A 25952-nucleotide genomic window follows, 5' to 3' on the forward strand; every position below is an offset into this window, starting at 1 on the left:
TAAGGCTGTGAGACAACTTAATATTTCATTGTTTTTCCCTATGCCGTGAGATATCACATGTATGCTATAGTAAGAGGTTAGCTGTAAATATTTCGTGCATGTGTGAATATTTGTATAAAGGTCATCATTTACGTGATTTTATACAGTGTGCGTCGCCTGCCATGTTTGGGTGTGATCAGCTCGTTGGTGATGGTGTGGATGGATGCAGCAGTAGCGGCGGTGGCCTCAGTAACGGCTTTCCTGCCTCCACCCCTGGCACTCCTCCGTTGCTCTCCCCACGCAACCACCGCACTCCACCACCACCACCTATACCTCCTAAATCCATTTCTACCCCACTTACACCACTCTCACCACCCACATGCTTCTCACTTAATACTTCTGCTGAAGATCTAACTCCAACTATGCCAACTAATTTGTACATTGGGACCCTAGATGAAACACAACACAGTCTCCTTGAGAACTACTCTGTGCCCCCACGACTCCAACCACATCCTCCGCCTTCTCCATAAACAATATTTATATAACTATACTACCTATTTTAGTAGTGCATCATACTTGTTTTCTTGACAAAATTACTGTTTTTCCACCTTGAATTAATTTAGTTTTTATAAGCATTGTACCCAGTTTGCTTAATTTTGTATCCCAAAGATTTTTCCATATCTTTCTAAAAGAAAGTTTAATTCTTTTTAACTTTTGTACTCTTATCTAAATTTATTGAAGTCATACATATTTTTTCACCTGACATTTTATATTGTCACACCCAGTCATCCATTAGCTATTACCTTAAAAAAATCATTGAACAAATCACTTAAGTTTTCACAAAGCATCAGATAATATTTTTAATTTATTTTGTATTTATTATTTCTTGATAAATCTTTTTTACCACTTTTAGCCTTACCGTTATTGTTTGCTCTTTGATCTCTTAAATGACCCTCAGTCACATAAGCACAAAATTTGTTGTAAATGTTTTCTGTTTATGTAGAAAAACAATTAGCATGTCACTCAGTCAGTTGAGCATGTAGTTGTCAGTAGCTGTATATTTACTTTGCACTATTTTTTTAGTACTTCCCACAGAAACTTTTAACATAGCATATTATCTTTTATATCCTCTTATTATAACAGTACATTTTATAAACTTTCTCTTCTTGTCTGAGTCATTTGGTCTTATTTACACTGTTACATATGTTTTCTGATTCAGCTTAAATGTTGATGATATGTAATATGCTATACATACTGTATCTGCTGAAACACCAATGCTATGCCTCACTGCCTGCCTAAACACTTTTTTTTTCATTTGCTTGCATATTCTAGACAGTGCTCCCTTATGGTTATAAGAATCTACTGTACACTTTATATAGTCTAGCTATTTCTTTTTCACTCTTTTGTAGGGCCTCTTCTTTTTCATTGGTCTAAAAGTGACATACATTAAATGCACTTTTGAAATAAAATCATTGTTATGAAATGGAAAGCCTAAATAATTCACTTAAAAAAAATTGACTGACAAAAATTAGAGTAATTATTTTAAGAGAATCTTGCGTTTAGCCTGGGGCTCATCCATCTTGTTTTGTTCCACTCGTAAGTTTATGATACAGTGTCACAAACATGTTTGCACTCATGATCTCTTAATAAAAATGTGATGAAAACCTGTCTTTAGAATGGGGAATTTGAGAAAATAGAACTATAGCAATTATTATGTATTTTGTCTTCAGACTTTCTGTTCACACATAACTAGGTGTAAGTCTAAATGATAAAAGTAATTTGACTTTTTAATAATGCAGTTTGGATTTTTCTGAAATGAAAAAGAAGTGGCCTTAAACTCTTTTAAAAAACTATACATTCACTTGTAACAACATTTATGTCCTTCCAATAAGCAGTTCCATCATCTACTTACATACAGTGAGCTGCACTTTTCTCTCATTTACATTTTCTCATTTTCTTCTCATCAGGAAAATTTTAAATTTGTGAATGACACTTTTGAGTTTCTTATTCTCTCTTAAATATTCTTTATTATAATTTGTCTCTAGCCCTCTAATAATTTCATAACTCTTAAATATCCTTTCACTTGTTTTACTTTTCTCATTCAAAAGTATTTTTTCTTGTCCTAATATTCTTTGCCTTGTCTTATATCTCTTTAAAAATCTGTCCTTTTAATATTCTTTATCTTGTTATGCCTCTCCATTTAAAAATCATTCTTGTCTCAGTATTCTTTGTTGTGTCTTACCTTTATGTCTTTAAACCTTTCTAATATTATTTGAATAATATTTCCTCGTTATCCTTAAACAGTTTTCCTCTTCCTTCTCTCTGAAAACCTTGTCTTTCCTATGAATTTATCTTTATACATTATAAATAAACAAATTGTTTATCTTGTACATTTTTAAATGACCCCCTATCCCACTTTTTTCATTTTTATTAGTAATGTAAACATATTTCTCCACTTGTTAACATACTGATCTAAAATCTTAACAATGCAATTCATATATGATTTCCTCTTGTTTGCTCAATGCATATATTGGCTTAAAATTGCAGCCAAAAGTTCTCTCTTAATCTTGGCCATACAAATATTGAATGGACTAATTTTAATTGTATTCCATGTGCATATATTTCCCATAAGAAATATTTTTGGTAATACAATTCCAGTAGTTTTATAAGTTTTTTAAATTGTTATAAAGGAATCTCATAAAATATTTTTGTTATGGATGACATTAATAACAATCAAATTAATTTAGATTAATCAAAGTAACATAACTCAATATTTTGCTTTTCATTTCCAAATTTTTATTTTTCATTACTATGTAACAAGTTTGTATTGTCAAGATTTGGTACTATGGTATATATGCTTAATAGATTGCTGTGTGTGATAATAGTTGGTTTCACTTTGAATATGAACAAGAGCATGTCAACCCTTCATTATGCTCTTCATGATTAAGGATTACTACAGAAACATTTGTTAAAGTCACTAGCAAAACAGAACCAGAATCTCTCAGAAGTACAATTTAGTATTACAGCTTGTGGTTTGAACTCATCTGTTTTTGAGGTTGAACCTGTATACTAATGCCTGAAGAAGAACTGTTGTGTGATTGAAGCGTTGTTGCTTTAATCAAACTACTCCTTCTGTTAGACAATAATATTATTGATACTTGAAGCCACCTGTAACAAAATTGACTTGAATGGTGCAAGTCTTGAAATACATATCAGTATGACAGTTAACTTAGGTTTAATTGTTAGCTTCATTGTAACCACTTGATATTTACCCTTATAGCTTGTATATATACAGCATACTGTATATATCTATATGTGCAGGCCAAAAATACAAACAACTTGTGATACACTAGTTCACCTAAAACAACAAATCATTTGGGATTGACCTTGCTGCTAGATATATGAATATATATAATACAACACAAAATTGTCCACGGCACCCCTCAAAATAAATTTTTTATGAAATTTAAGGTTATACTCGCCAATAGTTGCGGTCTTTTTCTTCCGAATTCTTATGCATTAATATATACACAGTTTGTAGATAATTATTTAAGAATCATTTATTGTAAGTGAATGAACTGGTGATAATGCTGATACATTGTGTGTCACCCCAGAAGCTGCATGTACTTGTGTTCACCACCTATGAGGGAGGACTCATCCATACAGTTTTTATGTTCTCTACCTCCTTCATTTTTTCCTTTCCCTCTTCATCATTAAGGTTTAAATGTGAGCAAACAAGTTAGTGTTGACATATTTCTATCCATTGCGCCTCATCTTGGGAGTCTTGTGTACTAGTCGTGTCTGCCACCTATGAGCAAGTGGTCTGGTTATGTTGCTTAATCTAATCTCCTGTACAGTGCAGCCCTCATATAATATTCAGAGTTGCAGTGCTATTTATTAGATTTCACATGTACTCAGCAGTAACTGTCTCACCCCTGAAATGTCTGTACCACTTTTATAAGTGCACAGGTGAGAGTAAATCAGTTGTTGCCTGCATTGGTAGTCAATACAGGCAATATTTACATAGCCTCTACCTCCCTTCCTCTATTTGAACCATTATAATTAAAACTTGAAGAAACCAGAGATTATGTTGATTTTGTACATACAGCACATGTAGCATCCTAGGATGCATATGTACACTTTGTGTCCACCAGATTGGGAGGACTGACATACTTAATGTTTTCATATCCTTTGCTTCTCTCCCTCCATTGTAAAAGTATCCTTTCTATTAAAATAAAACTAGCATGCTGAATATGAGTAGAATTAAAATTTTTGGTTCATATCTTTTGAACAATAACAAGTTATTTTATGATAAATGTGATGTGCTATTCTCTGTGGGTTCACATGTTGCAGAATTGTAGATTGTAAACAAACTGATGTGCCACATATTGGCTTAAAAATTACTAATACTGTTACCAAGCATACAGTGGCCCTGATAAACTGCTACACATTAAGCAAATTAAGAACACTAGTTTGCTTATTTTCATTTAGTTGTTTTAGCACTTTTTGCTAGAAGTGGCTTCATTTTACAGGTGAACTAATGCACCTTAATATGCTATCTAACCACAATAAAAGAGCAACTAATTCCAAGTACTTTGTCAAGGCAGGTTCATAGGTGAGGTTCAGTCCTGTATATAAGGTGCCTATTGCTAGTTTCCTTCACTATGTTCCTTAAGAATGTGATTGATACATCACATAGAATCTATTTCCTTTTCTGTGGTCTGCATATTAAGGTATCACATGTTCTTTGCAATTGTGTTCTGCATTTACTTTACATTCATGCATACAAAATACATACACACATATATACATACAAGATAAATGTATTTACAAATAGCCCACACATAGGAGAGGAACCTTTTGATGATGTTTCAGTCCATTCTGTACCATTGTCAAGTCACAACTGGATGGATTAAAACTTCATCATAAGGGTTTCTTTCTTACGTGTGGTTATATTGAAGTGTTCCAGCCATGGTATTGAGACCTCTTACTCAATATACATACACACAGGATACATATATACATACATACAGTATATATAAATATATAAATAAAATATGCTGTAAATGTTATCTTGCCTACATAACGCATGTACAGTAATTATATATCCACAATAACTCATTTCATTGCTACAGGTAATATTTTAGACATACATAGTCATGTACTATTAATTTTTGAAAGGATGACGATGATGCTTAGATTTGGAAAATGTTCACCCAGATTGCTACATCCGATTCTTAAGAGAAACCACTATGGACTCTAGTCAGTGCCGAAGACAAACTGAGGCCGAGTATAGGGCTAGTTTAGTTCTGTGTTAGACAGAATTACTAGTTTCTGGACTATTAGTGTGTAATTGTTTTAACTGCAAAAGTTGATAAGATAAATGCAATTAGTACACATCATATATGAATGATTCAGTATTATTTGTGTACTAGAAAAATTAAAGAGGTTTATAAAATATTTTTCTTATTTTTTATGTGTTTTGTATATCTTCAGTACTATATTGTTTTATAATAAGTTTTATATTAAGCAAGCTGAGCAATTAGCTGTATAGTCAAGCCAAATCCATTGTTTACTATCTAGCATACTGAAAAGGAATATTAACTCCAGAAACTTTTCTTAAGGCTGTCCTAAAATGTTTCACATAGTATCTGTCTCAGTAAGACAAATGCCATGTAATTTTTAAGGTAATTTGTTTTCATGCTTTTTACATGACCGAGGAGAATATTTTATGAAATGTCTAGATAATTCATACACACAAGCCTAAAATGTTTCTGCTTATTTATATTTCTTGTTTATTACTGGTGTAATAACAAAAGATAATGGTATAATGAAACAAATAAAGAGGTAGCTTTTTTTTTGTTTGTTTTTTTTTGCACAAGTGTAACCTGGAGAGTTGGTGGTCCCAGCACAATGTGAGCTGTTGTGTATGTATAGCTCAGTTCATATTGTTGAGCAGTTATTAAAATAACAGCTTGTATAGCTCTTTTAAATATGATACATAAAAGGTGCTCTATATAGCTTGCCTGAAGTAATTGTGTAACTTTTGTAATACTGTACATCAAATTTTTTATGTATTTGCATGAAAATGTAGAAGTATTGATCAACAAATAGTACATACTGATAATGAATTTTATATTTAGTTTTAATATATTGTATATTAATAGGTTTGTTATTTTACTTCAAAAGACTGTTATTATGCATTTCTCACTCTAAACTGTATCTGCTGCAAACACTTGTAGTCGTAACTTCTTTCTTTCAATACCTGATGGCATGATTTACAGATGATTATATATTATTTTTAGGCTCAGTCTTGAAATACTCTGTGCATTATTTCAGAACATTTTAATGCTTATGTGACACTTTCAGTACACACATTTCACAGGAAGATGTTGTGGTTAGTTTTGTAAGGTTATGTCTTGTGAATAGTTGAGTCAAAGAGAACAAGTTCATGTATTAAGCTTTTCATTTATCTGGCTGCATTCCTTTTTCCCATTAAGAGTTTTTGTAAGATCATCCTAATAGCTAATTCAGGTCTCGCATACTTGTATACATTTATCACCACCATATTCAAGTTTATTATTATATTTTTCTCTTGCCTTTTTTCTTTCATATTTGCATTTAGAGGTTGGTAGTTTATACTCTCTAATCAATATTAACTAACCAACATCAAATCTTCAGACCATTTAGGCTTAATTTGGCATGTTTAGATATTTTATTGAGTTTTGTATTCATCAGCACTGCTGTATATGCATTATATTAAAAGAACATTTTGTGTAGTATAATATCTTTAATGAGTGTGCATGGAGTGAGCTCTAGTTCTGTCATACCTCTTTAACTGTTGGCTGATTGACTTCAGGGGAAATGGACATTTTTGTACAGGACAGTTATTTAAGATTATATTTTGCTATGAGTGCCTTCATCAGTCCCAATGAAGAATAGTACTGATGAAGCCACAAGTGGCAAAACATTTCCTTTAACCCTTTCAGGGTCGGTCGTGTTGTATCATGGCTTTGAAGTCAGTGTCAGTCCTGTAGTACAACACCATAAGCTCAGCTCACTCAGATAAGCTGTGAGCAGTAAATTTGGGCTTAGGTATGAGAGAATAGGTCTATATGGTAAGTGTACATCATATAAAAAAAATCCTGCAACACGCAGTGCATAATGAGAAAAAAACTACAACCGTGTTTTTGGTGTAAAACAGTGACTCTGTGTATATTTGTGTGGTTTTATGGTTGTATTCCCAGTTTCTTGGTCTCATTTAATAGAATGGAAGATACGTTACAGAAATAGAGATGATTTCAGTTGGTTTCAAGACTGAAAGTACCTTGAAATTGAGCTCAAAGCAGTGGAATTGTTTGATTTTTGCCGATATTCCAGAGTACACATGACATCACTCGTCCAATACGCCTCTAACTGGCCGGTCTTATATGCGTTTACAAGTGGGTTGACATAATTTATACAGTTATTACAATAATGCAGTAGTCTGCATAACAGTAAACCTTCTGTTTTTTTTGTTTGAAAAAAAATTCAAAATGGAAAGCAAGCGTAATGTAAGAGGGGCCTAGAGACGTGACTAATGAACAGAGAAAATAGAACTTTAGTTTCAGGAATGTCTGCATTGTTTATTCTGGACCCTGTTTTGAAATTGGCATTTCTTGAAATTTGTATGAAAATGGCCAAATTACCAATTTTGATCACTTTATTGGGTAGTTGTACTCAGTTGATAAAATAAAAAGAACACTAGCAAAGTAGCTATGAGTTTGGTCATCTGGAACAATGGAATTGGCCAAAAATAGGGCACAAAGTGGGCAGAATTGCTGATGCGTAAGTATTGCCAAAACCGCTAACTTTGCAAGAGCACAATTCCTTAAGTTTCCCATCAAACCTCATACTTTTGGTTTTGTTACCTTCGGAAAAATTTTTTTGTCATTCATAAGATAAAATATTTTTGAAAATTCTTTGACCCTGATAGCAGGGGTCTCTCTTGACCCTGAAGAGGTTAATATCTTGAAATGTACATAAGTGTCCTTTTCACAGTTTATCAGTATCACCATACCATTTACAACAGGCTGACTTGAATTAGCCTGTCATACTAAAGTTTGAGTCTGTATACAGTATCTGTATCCACCGTCTTTGTTCAGTTTATTCCGTTTCTTTATTATGCTTACACTGGAGAAATGCTTCATTATATCCCTGTGAATTTTGGGCATGTAATTCAGTACCTTGCGTTTTTACTCTTGTTTCATCCCTGATAAAGTACATATGCATGTCTACCCTGTCTGTGACTCAGAATATTTAATATGCCATGATCATATTCACTTTTACTCTTCATTCTTCCATTGACAGAATGCTTAGCTCTTAGTCTTTCTTCACAGCTTATTTCCTTCAATTCAGAGAAAAGTCTAAATATGCATTTTTGGATTTTCTTAAATTTCATTTTGCATTTTACTAGGCGAGTACTCCATTCAGGCTGAAGCAACAGTTGCATGCCTGATGTAAAGTGTGTTTTGAATGTGTCTTGTGTCTTTTTTCAGATGTTTGAATGCCATTTTTTTATTTACTGACTTAGCCTGTGTTCACAGAACGAGTGGGATTCGAACCTATAGCAAGCCAGTCCTAAAACTGGCAGCCCAGTGTACTAAACCCTGTACCATGCCACTCTAAAATTCATCCAGCTTAAATGTATTTCTATATCCTAGGAAGGTTAACATGAACCCCACAGTGCAGGTTTTTACAGATAAATCTAATGACTACATGGCCATGGTAAGTTTTGGCTCAAGATCTTTCAAAGCCATTACCAAATAACTCACAAAGTCAAGAGTCTGATAATTTGAATAAATTTCAACATATCTTTGTTGAAATTTAACAATCCCTAATTCATCCATTCTTAACATCTTGCAGCAGCTGCAAGATGTCAGGATTGGTTGAATAATTTTTACTAGCATTTAACCTCAAGAAGATACAGATACAGAAAGAATACCAATAACAGTGCCATTGTGGGATAAGTGTTAATGTGTGAAATGCTGGAGATTTGAACCTAGGTACCAATTTACTAATAGTTGAATAGATAGCAAATGTAAGGAGACTTGCTCATAGTCTACTTGCCTGGGATTCTACGTAAGTCCTCTGGTTTTGAGTGGGAGGTATTACCACTGGGCTAGAAACCACCTAGCTGACACATGGAGGAGCTACCCTGTGAGAAATCATCATAGGAACTGTTCCTAGGTGACGACAAGCCCCAGGTTCCTGTAACATAAGCCACACAGTGAGAGCAGGGCAACGTCCCAAGAAAGTCACACATATAGAATTGGTAGTGCCCACCGGTGCCTTGGCAGTGATCTGCCAGTTTCCAGTTTCAGGATCCATCTACACTCGTTTTTCCTTCAAGCTGTTGGTAAGGCCTCTTCACAGTTCTTCGTGTCGGATGTATTACTTAGGTGTATGTATGAAGTAGAAAGGTGTTCCTAGGTTGTGACCTATCAGGAGGCCAGCTCCTGGGTGAGGTATGCCTTCTTCAGGGCATCGTAGACCTAGCTGTGACTTGCCCCTTAAATATAGGCTCACATCAGAGCTCAGCCTCAGTATTAGAAATACAGCACCTGGTTTTATGGTTTGGGAAGGGGGGGTTGCATCTTGGTCAGGCCAGTCTTTGGGCCTTTTTCATTGTTAGACCATCCATATGTGTACATTTGGGACCCATTCTTGTGAATAAACTTTGGGCTTGTGTGGTGGGGAGGGGGGCAGTTCTTGGCCAACCATTGTCTGGTGTGGGCTTTACTCACAATTTTAGTATAGCAATCTTTTTGTCATGCACCAATCTGGTATTCTTGTCAATTTAGTAAAATCTCCCTTTGCTATGGCCGGACTACTGTATTCCATTAAATTTGTAGGCTTGATAGGATAGCTTAATTCTTGACATTATTTTAATATTCATTATGCTATCTTATTTGGTTCTATTTTGTATTTGACATTATACAGTAGTAGCTTTCACATTTATTTTAGTGAGCTCCATTTCATCTTCCTGTCTGTGAGAACAAAATGCTTTTGCATGACTTTGTTTTTTAATTATATTCCACAAGTCATCCGAGATCTTAAAACCACTTCATTTGTAAAATTTTAGTAATGACCTAGGCCTAGTGTTGACTTTAACAGTGTTTGAGTTAGTAAAGGTAAGAGATGTTCACAAATGTTGAATGAGCCTTACAAATTCAGTATTGATCCATTTTATTACAAATCATAAGAATATCTATAGATACAGCTGTTGTATTATATTACTTAAGCATGTTTATCATCAGGATTTACAGAAGGTTATCAAACCATCCAGTTTTATATTTTTTTTAAGATGTCATGTTTGAGATCAATGTTTGTTGTGAATATTATGCAGAGAATTTGATGTGTAGAAATTAGAAGACAGTGTGGGATTACCAAAAGGATAATTTGGAAGGTTGAGGAGGCATTGTTGAGATGGTTTGGGTATTTAAAGATGATGGAAAAAAGGAGTAGGGATCATCCCAGGAAAGGTTGGAGGGAGGGGGCAAAAGACATTTTGAGAGCTAATGTCCACAGCATCTAGCCATTTTGTGTCATCATGGGTTATGTTGTGTCTTAGAGCTTTTCTATCTTTCCAGGTCAAGAGTCTTTGCAAGATCAACACAGTACCCATTGTCTCTTGTTATTTTGTCTGCTTCCACATGTAGAGCTGTAACAGATGTTAGCAGGGTAGATTTGTTTCAACATTGCCACCATTTATTACACCCCTTTCCTATTCAAATTCACTCATTTGGCTCCCTTTCATTTACCTCCTATTTACATTCACACAGCCCCCCCCCCTTCCCCCAAGTCTCGCTGATAGGTTCCAGTTCACGTTTGCTCCTCCCCACTCCCATATAGCTTACTTGCCTACTGCAATTTTGTTAGGTAAAAGGACACGTTCAAATGATGTGACATATAAGTTGTACTTGTGCTCTTACTTAACATCTTGTCAGTAATTCTACCTTTATTAGTACTACCACATTACTCATACTCTTTTTTCTTTTTGGAGCACTTGCAATCTCATTCTCATTGTATTGCATGGTTCCAAATCCCTCAATGGTGTCATATATGCAGCTGTTTTGCCTGAAATAATAATCCAAGGTCATTTACTAGAATTGGCCAGTATTTTCACAGCAGACTTATGTGAAACTCTCACTGCAGATCATACATATTGCATCTATGTCCACCTGATCATTCGTAGTTGTTTTGGTCTCCCAAACCTCTTCAAGGGGGGGCTCCTTTGCGTGGTGAAGAGGCTCTTGGTCTGAGGAATTAGACCTGTCGGTCTCCTTCCTCAGACCGAACCTAATTACCCCCCAATCCCCCCTTCCCTCTCCCATCCTCCCTATCCTCCCCTTTTTGCTTTCCTCCTCCTCCTCCCCACCCCTCCCTTTTGCCCTTCCTTTTTGGCCTTTGGGATTTTTTCACACAGGCACGCATGTTCCTAGGTAGGGGAAAGGGTACCGGGGTCCATCCCATTCCGTTGAGGCTCTTGGCGGTGGCGTAGTTTGCCGTGGAATCTGGATTGCCGGGGGATGTCCCGATCCCTCTCTGGTATCCTGGAGGGTGGCTTTGGGTGTCTTTCGGGCGATGGGTGTATCTCTGGAAGCCACCTTTCGGATTCCGGGGTGGTGGCCGAAGGAGGTATGCTTTGTGGCGGATATCCGGCTTCCCTCTCTTTTGTCCACTGAGGTAACTCGGCAGATGTGAGGTTGCTATCCCGGATTGCTGGTTTACTGGCATGATGGGTAGGGTATGGCACGGGTCCCATGCTGCATCTGCGCTACATGCAGTGCTGAGGTCCTCTTGGGCGCAGAGGGAGATTTCTGGCCCTTTCATTCCTCCTAGGAACTATCCCTCCCCGGTCCCTCCTTTTTTTGTTCTTTTTTTTTATTTTTATTTTCTTTTCTTCTTTCTTTTTTTTTCTTAAAAACAAAAAGAAAGAAGTAACCTAACCATGGAAGCCCTAGTCCATGAACCTGCTACCCCCGGGCCCCTTCTTGATACCGCACCTCGTTCTGACCCCGCCTCGTCTTTGGACCGCTCTTCGGACACTCCTAATGCCTCTGTACCTCTTGCCGGTGCTGTTTCCTCACCCGCTTCGGGTACTGAGGTCTCGACTGACTCCTTCGATTTATCTGACCTCCGCTCTCCTTTGACTATGCTTCCGGCCTCTCCCTCTACGGTGCGGCAATATTCGAATCGCCGACCCGTTCCACGTCAGACCAACTCTGGTCCCACACCTAAACGCCAACGACAATTACCTGCTGATGATACTTCTCCACCTTCTCGTTCTTCTCAGAAAAGATCGACACGTCCTGCACTCCCTTTCCACGCTCAGTTTCAGAATGCACAATGAACTAAATTCTTCACTTTATGACCGACTTCCTCTATTGCCTATCTTTCCGACCGTAGTATTGGCAAGGCACTCCTACGCCATGTTGGTAAAGATATTTCTTTTCATGCTCTTAAACCTTTCAGGGTCCAAGGCCCAAATCTGGAGTCACGCACCAGTGTCCAAGAATTTAAAAAAAAAAAATTTGTTATTTTTTCTTATGAAATCGTAGAGAATCTTTTTGTGAAGGTAATAAAACAAAAAGTACGAAATTTGGTGGAAAATTGACAAAATTATGCTCTCGCGAATTTTGATGTGTCAGCGATATTTACGAATTGGCGATTTTGCCGACTTTGACTCCCATTTTAGGCCAATTACATTATTCCAATCAACCAAATTCTTAGCTATTTCACTAGTATTACTTCTATTCTATCGATTGAGCACAAGAAATCGCCAAGTCAACTGTTTCAACTACAAAATAAAGTGATCGGAAATTGTTAATTTGGCCAATTTAACACAAAGTTCAAAATATTCCAATTTCAAAATAGGGTCCAGAATGAACAATGTAGGCATTCCTGGCACTAAACTAACATTTCCTCTGTTCATTAGTTATGTTTTGAGGCTTTACAAATAAATTCCATTTTGATTTTTTATTCACATAATGAATTTTTATTCACACCAAAAAATAGAAGATTTACTGTTATGCAATACTGTAATAATTGTATAAATATCATCACCATATTTGTGAATGTATATTAGACCCACCAGCTGACGTGTATTAGACGTGTGAGGTCGTTTGTTTACTCTTGAATATTGGCAAAAATTTAACATTTCTGCTACTTTGAGCTCAGTTTCAAGCCATTTCCAGTGCTAAAACTAATCAAAATCATCTCTATTTCTGTAATATGTCTTCCATTCTATCAAATGAGACCAAGAAATCGCAAATACAACTATAAAAAACATACGAAAAAACACTGCAAAGTTGCTGTTTTAATCGAAAAATCATGATTTCATTTTTTTCTCTCATTATACACAGTGTGCTGCAGGATCTGTTTTATGTGGTGCACACATACCACATAGATGTATTCTCTCATATCTAGGCCCAAATGTACCACTCACAGTTTATCAGAGTGAGCTGAGCTCATGGCGTAGATCTACGGTTTGGACCCTGAACGTAAAGCCGTAGATTTACGGGACGGACCCTGAAAGGGTTAAGAGCGGTACGCGCATCATCACTGTACAGAATGCTACTCAAGCTCATGATCTTTCTCTTCTTTCCCATATAGATACTGTTCCTGTCACTATTGAAAAACATCATTCCCTCAATTCTTGTAGTGGTACCGTCATTCTGCCCCATACCATAGTTCAACAAAATTTCCAGACATGTGGCAATGACATTCTTGAACAGCTGTGTTGCCAATGAAATTGACAATCATCTGGTCCGTATTTCTCAGGGGCTCCATCTATGCCCCTCGTTTCTTTCCTCAAAGTCTGCCAGAGAGTTATCACCCTTGGACTTTTCTTCTCCCAGAGAAGAACAGTATAATGTGCCTTTTACACTTCAAGAACTGGAGGCAACACACTCAGCTTGCCGATCATCGGCAGCTGGGCCCGATGACATTCATATTCGTATGCTGCAACATTTACATCAGTCAGCCCTTGCAGTCCTGTTACGCCTTTTCAATCTTATTTGGTCACAAGGAGTTCTTCCACAGCCGTGGAAATCTCCCATTGTTCTCCCTTTCTGCAAACCAAGCACTACGGGACATGAAACCTCCCATTATCGTCCCATTGCTTTTACCAGTGCAGTTTGCAAAGTGATGGAACGCCTGGTAAATAGACATTTAGTGTGGTATTTAGAGACACACAACAGTCTCTCCACTCGTCAATATGGCTTTTGTAAGGGACGTTCTACTATAGACCCCTTACTACGCTTGGATACGTATGTTCGTAATGCCTTTGCGAATAACCACTCAGTTATTGCCATATTTTTTGACCTTGAGAAAGCATATGCCACAACTTGGAGGTATAATATTTTGGCCCAAGCCCACTCCTTAGGCCTCCAAGGCAATCTACCATCCTTCCTTAAGAACTTTTTAACTGACAGGCATTTCTGTGTTCGGGTTAATAATGTGCTCTCCCCGGACTTTATTCAAGCTCAAGGTGTTCCCCAGGGATGTGTTCTGAGCACAACACTTTTTCTCCTTGTTATAAATGATTTGGCCTCTAGTCTTCCATCAAATATTTAGTCATCACTCTATGTTGATGACTTCGCTATTGCCTGTGCAGGCGCTGACTGTCACCTCATTACAGTTTCTCTCCAGCATGCGGTCGACCGTGTTTCCAGTTGGGCCACCACACATGGGTTTAAATTTTCCAGTACCAAAGCTCACCGAATTACTTTCACTAGATGCTCTGTCATCTCCAATCATCCTTTGTACCTCTATGGCTACCGTATCCCTGAATGTGATACAGTCAAGTTTCTGGGCCTCCTCTTTGACCATAGGTTATCCTGGAAACCTCACATTACCTCTCTGAAGGCAACTTGTCACAGCCGGCTGAACCTTCTTAAAACCCTTGCTCATCTTTCATGGGGAGCTGATTGTCGAACTCTCCTTCGCCTACATTCCACCCTCATTTTATCGAAACTTGATTAGGGTGACCAGATCTATTCAGCGGCCTCTCCTGCTACTCTCTCTAGCCTTAACCCATTCATCACCAAGGATTACATTTATGCCTTGGTGCTTTTCGCTCTTCTCCTGTTGAGAGCCTCTATGCAGAAGCGAATGTTCCATCCTTATCCGATCGCCGTGATGCCCATTGCCTTCGCTACTATGTACGTTCTCACGATCTCTGCAATCCTTCCATTTATAGAACGGTCACTGATATTAGTAGACATTCTTTATTTGTTCGCTGCCCCTGTTTACTCCGTCCCTTTTCTCTTCGCCTACATTCACTCTTGTCTTCTCTTCAATTACCACCTTTCTATGTTCATGTAGCATCTCACTTTCCCCTACTCCCCTGGGAAGTTCCAGCTGTTCGAGTCTGTTCTTTCTCTCTCCCTTGCTCGAAAGCCCAACTGTCTACGGTCGTTTCCCGCTCTCTTCTTGACCACTTCCACTCTCATTCTCATCCCATTGCAGTGTACACAGATGGCTTTAAGTCCTCTGACGGCGTAGGATTCGCAGCAGTGTTTCCGGACAGTGTTGTATGAGGGCATTTACTATCTTCGGCTAGTATTTTTACTGCTGAATTGTATGCCATTCTTGTAGCACTTATCCGTATTGCATCTATGCCTGTGTCATCATTTGTGGGTGTCTCAGACTCCCTTAGTGCTTTACAGGCTATACAGAAATTTACACAAATAACCCGCACATAAAAGAGAGAAGCTTATGACGACGTTTCGGTCCAACTTGGACCACTGCCTTTGTCAATGGTCCAAGTCGGACCGAAACGTCGTTGTAAGCTTCTCTCTTTTATGTGTGGGTTATTTGTGTATCGTTCCAGTCACAGTATTGTGCCTTTTTGTTATTTATACAGAAATTTGATACACCTCACCCCTTAGTCCTCCGTATCCAACTTTGGCTACGCCGCATCTTTACCAAGCATAAAGATATTGTTTTTTGTTGGGTCCCTGGTCATGTTGACGTACAGGGCAATGAACAGGCAGACACTGCTGCGCGGTCAGCAGTACATGACCTACCAGTTTCATATAGAGGTATTCCATTTACTGACTATTTTGCTGCAATAGCTACCCACCTTCACACCCGTTGGCAACAATGTTGGTCTACTATGCTCGGTAACAAACTTCAATCTATTAAACAGAGTATAGGTTACTGGCTGTCTACTTGTCACCAGTGTCGAGGTTGGGAGACTACTCTCTCCCGTCTTCGCATTGGCCATACTTGTCTTACTCATGGATATCTCATGGAGAGGCGCCCTGCTCCTCTCTGTGAGAATTGTCATGTTCCATTATCAGTCAACCACATTCTGTTAGACTGCCCACTTTATCAATGAGCACACAGAATTTACCTCCGTCATCGTCTTCACTCCGCTGCTCTCTCTTTACCTTCCCTTCTCGCTGATGGACCCACCTTTCATCCGGACTCTCATTGACTTTTTGACAACAACTGACTTCACAAACTCTGATACCTTCAGCCCTTTCTACCTCAATCTCTTGCTACCCTCTACCCCCGCACTATCCCCTGCCCCACTGTTTTATGTAACCTACTGATCATCCCCCCCCCCCTTCTGTCGCCCAATACCCTCGCTTCCTTCCCTACCCTGCAGCGCTGTATAGCCCTTATGGCTTAGCGCTTCTTTTTTATTATAATAATAATAATAATAATCTACTACTCTCTCTTTACCTTCCCTTCTTGCTGATGGACCCTCCTTTAATCCTGACTCTCTCATTGACTTCTTGACAACGACTGATTTACTCCACAAACTGTGATGATGATACCTTTCGCACTCCCTTCAGCCCTTTCTACCTCAATCTCTTGCTGCCCTCTACCCTTTCACCATCCACTGCCCTGCTGTTTTCCGTAACTTATTACTCATCCATCTCCCTTTTGCCACCTGATACCCTCGCTTCCTTCCTGCCCTGCAGCGCTGTATAGCCCTTGTGGTTTAGCGCTTCTTTTTGATTATAATAATAATATGAAATACATATACAGTACATACATTACTTACCTTAAAATATTTTCATCCTTAGCTTATAGTGAGTGGTGAATATATTTATTGTAGGAAATCTGAATAAATAAAGAATGGGTACAGTTGAAAACCACTGCATTAGTGAAGCACCGTAAAGCAAAGTACTGTAAAGTGGGGCGCGCCTGTATGTAAAAAACTGATAAAATATTGTAGATATCCAGCGCTCCATTATTCAGTGTCTAACATTATCCTGCAGTTCTGTTTGAACTGGCACCTAAACAGATGCTTAAAGAGGGATGTGCAACATACAACGGGATCACAAAAAATTATGTTATCATTTGATGTTGCTGAAAATCTGATTTACCTTACGTGCTTAGAGAGACATACATTTTCAACAGTTTACTATATGAATTTTCATACTCTTGCTTCTTTTCCCTGATTCCTTTCATTATTATTTTTTTGACACTTTGTGATTGTGAGGTATGCACAGTGTTGTATCACCGATTTTTGCAGATTCTGTGTGGTTGGATGGCACAATTTCCTTTAGTGTTAGTCTATGAGTAACTGTTGCTGTGTGTACCTTGCACGAGTACTGTATTTATAATGCTCCACAATAATTAAAATTGTAGTTATTATAACTCTTGTCATTATTACTATTTTCAATACTTTTGCTGCTGCTACTTGAGTTAATCTTAATATAGTAACTAGTACTTTGTAAGCAACTACCAGGCTAGCATGACTGCTATAACAACAACAACTAGTTCTACCACATTCAGTTATTTACCACTTTTGCAATCACAAATTCCTCATGATATGTTTTATCATAACATCATAGACATAATAATTATTAATCATTTCTGGTCAACACTTAAAAGTGTCATTCCTTAGATGCCACACATATGTATATGTCTGTAACTAGTTCAACTATTCAAGTCAATGATCCTACATTAAATAAAACCTTAAAAGGACATTTCTTTCTTTTTTGTAACTTACCCCTGTTCACAGGCCTACACTAAATTTGTGATGCTGTTTAATGGATATAAAATAGTGATTTATTTTATTGATAATAAATGAGTAATGTCTATTTTGCTACTCATTTTCTCATTGTTTAATCAGTAATATTTAGACACCTTGTTATGCTTTGGTAAATGTGATTAACAATAATGTATTGTTAAATACAATTTATAAGACATTATGTTTAAAATTTTAATACTGTGATTGCATTTTGATAATTTTACATTAAATTTTATAAATTAATCCATCATTGTCGTGAATTACAGTAAAAAATAAATGGCTCTTAAGAATGATAGTTATCAATCTAAAAATTAGAAGTGTGTTTCATTATTTTATAATTTGATTGTCTTCCAGTATATGTGGTCTTGGGGACTGACATTTAATTTATAATCTTGATCACAAGCTGCATGCATGTGGAATGCTTTTCTTGTGATATACATTTTTATAAGGTTTTATTTTTCATACTGATAGTTGCATATCACAAAGCATAATTTGAGCAGTGTGAATCTTGTTAATGGGAACCTGGACTCATGTCTATCACAAAGGAAATTTATATTGTGATATAAATTTGAGATAAGGAAAATTATTTTACAGTGTATTTGAGAGCAGTCAAACATTAATTCTTAAAAGTTTCCTATATAGAAAATGAAACTAAAACTACATTTTATTTTTCTCTGAATTTATTATGTAATGTGGGCAGTTGATTTTTATAAAAACTCTTTGAAGAGTGCACACCAAAGTATGCTGATGGTATACTGATGTGGAAGAATGGCATCACTGTTGGATAGCACTAAGAGACAGTGCACGGCTCTCACTTATTGCTAGTTCTGTTGACATGGTATTTGGTATGATGGAAAGTTCAGATTTGTCTGTAAATATGAAAATGTGTACAGTAATCATGTAAAATACATTTAATACACATAAGAAAATAAATGTGCCATTGTAAAATATTGTTTTATTTACCTCCTGGTAAGGAATTATTTATATAGAAACTTGTTTAATTGTAAACAACTGTCACACGATTTTGTACAGTTGTTATGAGTTGAATAACAGGTATCATTATATACAAGACAAACTGAAAGTCCTTTGCATAAGTCTTCCTAAATAAATGGCTTCTAGATAAGAAATGGCTACAAAAAGTGACTGTATAAGTAGTGAAGATATTTTCCCTTCTCAGAAACACAGCTACTAATCACTATTGGCCTTTCTAACATATTTTGTTGGTACAATCCTCTTCAAGGGGGGCTCCTTGGCGTGGTGAAGAGGTTCTTGGTCTGAGGAATTAGACCTGTTGGTGTCCTTCCTCAGACCAAACCTAATTACCCCCCAATCCCCCCTTCCCTATCCCATCCTCCCTTTTTCCTTTCCTCCTCCTCCCCCCTGTCCCTCCCTTATTCCCTTCCTCTTTTTGGCCTTTGGGATTCTTCCCACAGGCCTACTGGTTCCTAGGTAGAGGGAAGGGTACCGGGGTCAATCCCATTCCGTTGAGGTTCTTGGTGGTGGTGTGGTTTGCCGTGGAATCTGGATCGCCTGGGAATATCCCGTTCCCTCTCCGGTCTTCCGGGGGGTGGCTTTGGGTGTCTTTTGGGCGACGAGTGCATCTCTGGAGGCCGCCTTTCAGATTCCGGGGGTGGTGGCCAAAGGAGGTATGCTTTGTGGCGGATATCCGGCCGCCCTCTCTTTTGTCCACCGAGGTAGCTCGGCAGATGTGAGGTTGCTATCCTGAATTGCTGGTTTACTGGCATGAAGGGTAGGGTATGGCACAGGTTCCATGCCGCATCTGCACTACTTGCGGTGTTGAGGTCCTCTTGGGCGTGGAGGGTGATTTGCGGCCCTTTCATTCTTCCTAGGAACTATTCCTCCGTTCCCCTTTTTTCTTTTTTTTTTTTCTTTTTATTTTTTCTTTCTTTTTTTTTCTTAAAAATAAAAAGAAAGAAGTAGCCTAACCATGGAAACCCTAGTCCATGAACCTGCTACCCCCGGGCCTCTTACTGATACCGCACCCCGTTCTGACCCTGCCTCGTTTTTTGACCACTCTTTGGACACTCCTGATGCCCCTGTACCTCTTGCTGGTGCTGTTTCATCACCAGCTTCAGGTACCGGGATCTCGACTGACTCCTCCGATTTGTCTGACCTCCGCCCTCCTTTGACTATGCTTCCGGCCTCCCTCTATGGTGTGGCAATTTTCGAATCGCCAGCCAATCCCACGTCGGACCAACTTTGGTTCCACTTCAAACGCCAACGACAATCTCTTGGTGTTACTTCATTACTTTCCCATTCTACTCGGAAAAGACCGACACGTCATGTGCTCACTCTCCACGCTAAGTTTCGGACTAAATTCTTTACTTTAAGACCGACTTCTTCTATTGCCTATCTTTCCGACCATAGTACAGTGGTCCCTCGCTTTTCGTAGTTCTTGGGAATCATAGATTTCGGAAATCATAGGGATATTTTCGTATAAACATGGGCTCGCTTTTCATAGGTTGACTCGCGAGTAGTAGTTCGTCCGGGACGCGTACGCACGGTGTGAGCCGGGGCGGCAGCCAGTCTGGCATTGTTTACCAGTGAGCGAAGGTCCCCTCATGTGCTCCAGCGAAATATTTCATAATATTCCATTTATTTTAGTGCTTGCAAGTACTAAAGAAGAGCAAGAGTAAATGGAGAGTAAAAGAAAGGTGAAGAGAGTGGTGAGAGAATCAAAAGGAGAGCAGATGATAGAGTGGGAGAGGCATTGTCAAGAAATTTTAATGAAAATAAGAAAAAATTTTGGAGCGAGTTAAACAAGTTAAGAAAGCCTAGGGAAAGTATGGATTTGTCAGTTAAAAACAGAGTAGGGGAGTTAGTAGATGGGGAGAGGGAGGTATTAGGTAGATGGCGAGAATATTTTGAGGAACTTTTAAATGTTGAGGAAGAAAGGGAGGCGGTAATTTCATGCACTGGCCAGGGAGGTATACCATCTTTTAGGAGTGAAGAAGAGCAGAATGTAAGTGTGGGGGAGGTACGTGAGGCATTACGTAGAATGAAAGGGGGTAAAGCAGCTGGAACTGATGGGATTATGACAGAAATGTTAAAAGCAGGGGGGGATATAGTGTTGGAGTGGTTGGTACTCTTGTTTAATAAATGTATGAAAGAGGGGAAGGTACCTAGGGATTGGCAGAGAGCATGTATAGTCCCTTTATATAAAGGGAAAGGGGACAAAAGAGATTGTAAAAATTATAGAGGAATAAGTTTACTGAGTAAACCAGGAAAAGTGTACGGTAGGGTTATAATTGAAAGAATTAGAGGTAAGACAGAATGTAGGATTGCGGATGAGCAAGGAGGTTTCAGAGTGGGTAGGGGATGTGTAGATCAAGTGTTTACATTGAAGCATATATGTGAACAGTATTTAGGTAAAGGTAGGGAAGTTTTTATTGCATTTATGGATTTAGAAAAGGCATATGATAGAGTGGATAGAGGAGCAATGTGGCAGATGTTGCAAGTATATGGAATAGGTGGTAAGTTACTAAATGCTGTGAAGAGTTTTTATGAGAATAGTGAGGCTCGGGTTAGGGTGTGTAGAAGAGAGGGAGACTACTTCCCGGTAAAAGTGGGTCTTAGACAGGGATGTGTAATGTCATCATGGTTGTTTAATATATTTATAGATGGGGTTGTAAAAGAAGTAAATGCTGGGGTGTTCGGAAGAGGGGTGGGATTAAATTATGGGGAATCAAATTCAAAATGGGAATTGACACAGTTACTTTTTGCTGATGATACTGTGCTTATGGGAGATTCTAAAGAAAAATTGCAAAGAACACATGACCATAACACAAGGCACAGATCACTCTTTGATGTTCCTCGTGTCCATCTCACACTATGCAAAAACTCAATGCACATAAAAGGCCCTAAAATCTGGAATTCATTACCTGTAAATATAAAAGAAACACTACCTGATTATAAATTCAAGTCTCTTCTCAAAGATCACTTACTCACCCAAAACCAAATAAATACTGAATAACTGAACCTTATAAATTGTATATCTTAAATGTTTCTCACAATAATATCATATAAATGTTAAACCTAAAACCGAATCTAACTTTATTATTTTTTAAATACACTACCTAACAGAATCACTACCTAACTGAATGCAACAATATGACCTGTCTTTGTAATACTCACTTGTGCTTTATAGTAATCTGTTTACATTAATGTTTTATCACTGATTTCATCATTGCTTAGTTAATCTTAAGTTAATTTTAAGCCAGCCCGTAATGCTATGCATAGTATAAGTGGCTTTGGCATACTGCTCTTACCTGTATTTTTTTGTACCTCTGTATGTGTGCACAAATTGAAAATAAATAAATAAATAAATAAAGTTTGGGAATGTGTGTAAAGGTAGAAAGTTGAAAGTGAACATAGAAAAGAGTAAGGTGATGAGGGTATCAAATGATTTAGATAAAGAAAACTTGGGTATCAAATTGGGGAGGAGGGGTATGAAAGAAGTGATTGTTTTCAGATATACTTGGGAGTTGACGTGTCGGCGGATGGATTTATGAAGGATGAGGTTAATCATAGAATTGATGAGGGAAAAAAGGTGAGTGATGTGTTGAGGTATATGTGGAGCCAAAAAACGTTATCTATGGAGGCAAAGAAGGGAATGTATGAAAGTATAGTAGTACCAACACTCTTATATGGATGTGAAGCTTGGGTGGTAAATGCAGCAGCGAGGAGATGGAGGCAGTGGAGATGTCCTGTCTAAGGGCAATGTGTGGTGTAAATATTATGCAGAAAATTCAGAGTGTGGAAATTTGGAAAAGGTGTGGAGTTCATAAAAGTATTAGTCAGAGGGCAGAAGAGGGGTTGTTGAGGTGGTTTGGCCATTTAGAGAGAATGGATCAAAGAATGACATGGAAAGCATATAAATCTATAGGGGAAGGAAGGCAGGGTAGGGGTCGTCCTCGAAAGGGTTGGAGAAAGGGGGTAAAGGAGGTTTTGTGGGCGAGGGGCTTGGACTTCCAGCAAGCGTGCGTGAACGTGTTAGATAGGAGTGAATGGAGACGAATGGTACTTGGGACCTGACGATCTGTTGGAGTGTAAGCAGGGTAATATTTAGTGAAGGGATTCAGGGTTATTTTCATATAGTTGGACTTGAGTCCTGGAAATGGGAAGTACAATGCCTGCACTTTAAAGGAGGGGTTTGGGATATTGGCAGTTTGGAGGGATATGTTGTGTATCTTTATACGTGTATGCTTCTAAACTGTTGGATTCTGAACACCTCTGCAAAAACAGTGATAATGTGTGAGTGTGGTGAAAGTGTTGAATGATGATGAAAGTATTTTCTTTTTTGGGGATTTTCTTTCTTTTTTGGGTCACCCTTCCTCGGTGGGAGACGGCAAACTTGTTGAAAAAAAAAGAAAAGTACTAAATAAGCTACCATGGCTCCAAAGAAAGCTCCTAGTGCTAAACCTGTGGTAAAGAAGGTGAGAAATATGATTGAGTTTAAGAAAAACACCATTGAACAATATGAAAGTGGCACAAGTGCGGCCGAACTGGCCAGGATGTATAAGAAACCCTACACAACCATATGTTCCATAGTGGCCAAGAAAAAGGAAATCAAGGACGCTGTTGTTGCAAAGGGAGTAACTATGCTGACAAAAATGAGATCACCAGTACTCGAAGAGGTTGAGAAGTTATTATTGGTGTGGATAAATGAGAAACTATTTATTTATTTATTTATTTACAATTTGAGCACACATACAGAGGTACAAAATAATACAGATAAGAGCAGCATGCCAAAGCCACTTATACTATGCATAGCATTATGGGCTGGCTTAAAATTAACTTAAGATTAACTAAGCAATGATGAAATCAGTGATAAAATATTTATGTAAACAGATTACTATAAAGCACAAGTGAGTATTACAAAGACAGGTAATATGGTTGCATGCATTGTTGTACATTCAGTCATATGGAGTATTCTGTTAGGTAGTGTATTTAAAAAATAATAAAGTTAGATTGGGTTTTAGGTTTAACATTTATGCAGGAGATGTACTCTTATGACTTCGATTATTTGTGAAAAGGCTAGGCAGTTGCACAACGATCTGGTAAAGAAATTTCCTGAAAATAGTGGTGATGTGAGTGAATTTAAGGCCAGCAAAGGCTGGTTTGTGAGATTTAAGAACCGTACTGGCATACACAGTGTGGTAAGGCATGGTGAGGCTGCCAGTTCAGACCACAAGGCGGCTGAAAATTATGTGCATGAATTAAAGGAGTACATAGAGGCTGAAGGAATGAAACCTGAACAAGTGTTCAATTGTGACAAAACAGACCTCTTTTGGAAGAAAATGCCAAAGAGGACCTTCATTACACAGGGGGAAAAGGCAATGCCAGGACACAAGCCTATGAAAGACAGGCTGACGCTGATGTTCTGTGCTAATGCTAGTGGGGATTTCAAAGTGAAACCATTACTAACGTACCATTCTGAAAATCCCAGTGTGTTCAGGAAAAACAATGTTATGAAGAGTAAATTGTGTGTGTTTTGGAAATCTAATAGTAAGGCATGGGTCATGAGGGAAATTTTCATCGAGTGGTTCAATGAAGTGTTTGGCCCTAGTGTGAAGAATTACTTCCTGGAAAAGAAATTGGATCTCAATTGCCTGCTAGTAATGGACAATTCACCTGCTAATCCTCCAAACTTGGATGACCTAATTTTCGAGGAGTTTGGGTTCATCACAGTAAAGTTCTTGCCCCCGAATACCACTCGTCTCCTCCAGCCCATGGACCAGCAGGGCATTGCAAACTTTAAAAAACTCTACACCAAAGCAATGTTTCACAGGTGCTTGACTGTGACCACAGACACTCACTTGATCCTAAGGGAATTTTGGAGAGAACACTTCAGCATCCTCCATTGCATAACCCTTATAGGTATGGCTTGAGAGAGAGTGACTACCAGGACTTTGAACTCTGCTTGGAGAAAATTGTGGCCAGATTGTGTCGACAAGAGGGATTTTGAAGGGTTTGGCACTGACCCTGATGAGCCTATGTCTGTTGTTAAATCAATTGTGGCACTGCGGAGTTCCATGGGGTTGGATGTGAGTTTGGAGGATGTGGAAGAATTGGTGAAAGACGACAATGAAGGGCTCACCACTGAGGAGCTGCAAGAGCTTCAGCAGGAACAGCAACAGATCGCAGCTCAGAATCTTGCTGCAGAGGAGGAGGAAGAGAGATGGAAGAAGGTGCCTTCTTCAGAAATTAAAGAGATTTTTGCTATGTGGGATAAGATGGAAAGCTTTATGGAGAAACATCACCCTGACAAGGTTGTTGCAAGCCATGTTGGCAACATGTACAGTGACAAAGTCTTGGGCCATTTTAGGGAAGTGTTAAAGAGACGCCAGAAACAGAGCTCTCTCCACAGTTATTTTGCGAGACAGGACTCCAGTGACTCTTAAGGTGATCCTAGTGGCATTAAGAAACAGAGAAGAGAAGCAACCCCAGAAAAGCAAATGGTACCTGAGGTGTTGATGGAAGGGAATTCCCCTTCCAAACTATAAACAATCCAATCTCTCTCCTCCTCCAGTCTCCCATACACCAAGAAGAATCTCCAATAAAGGTAAGTGTTATGCTGTTAATGCTTCATTCATCATTTCCCATTGTATTGTTTATGTACTACATGTATATTTCATGTAAAAATTTTTTTTGTTTTAATACTTCTGGGTGTCAGGAACGGATTAATTGTATTTACATTATTTCTTATGGGGAAAATTGATTCGCAAATCGTAGATTTCATTAATAGTAGCAACTTCAGGAACGGATTAACTACGAAAAACACTCCTACGCTGTGTTGGTAGAGATATTTCATGCTCTCGAGCAGTACGCGCATCATTACTGTCCAGAATGTTACCCAAGCTCATGATCTTTTTCTCCTTTCGCATATCAATACTATTCCTATCACTATTAAAAA

General features: G+C 38.2%; 1 protein-coding gene across 4 annotated transcripts in view; it reads left to right on the plus strand.

The window, feature by feature from the left end:
* Window positions 1-18964, plus strand: part of spg (dedicator of cytokinesis spg) — a 312850-nt gene extending 293886 nt beyond the window's left edge. For all 4 annotated transcript variants that reach the window (XM_070102877.1, XM_070102878.1, XM_070102879.1 and 1 more), the window contains one exon: window positions 147-18964. In XM_070102877.1, coding sequence (XP_069958978.1) covers window positions 147-509 — 363 coding nt within the window. In that variant the 3' untranslated portion in view covers window positions 510-18964. The remainder of the gene's footprint in view (window positions 1-146) is intronic.
* Window positions 18965-25952: the final 6988 nt, after the last annotated feature.

This window comes from Cherax quadricarinatus, chromosome 83, assembly GCF_038502225.1.
Source record: "Cherax quadricarinatus isolate ZL_2023a chromosome 83, ASM3850222v1, whole genome shotgun sequence".
Classification (NCBI taxonomy): domain Eukaryota; kingdom Metazoa; phylum Arthropoda; class Malacostraca; order Decapoda; family Parastacidae; genus Cherax; species Cherax quadricarinatus.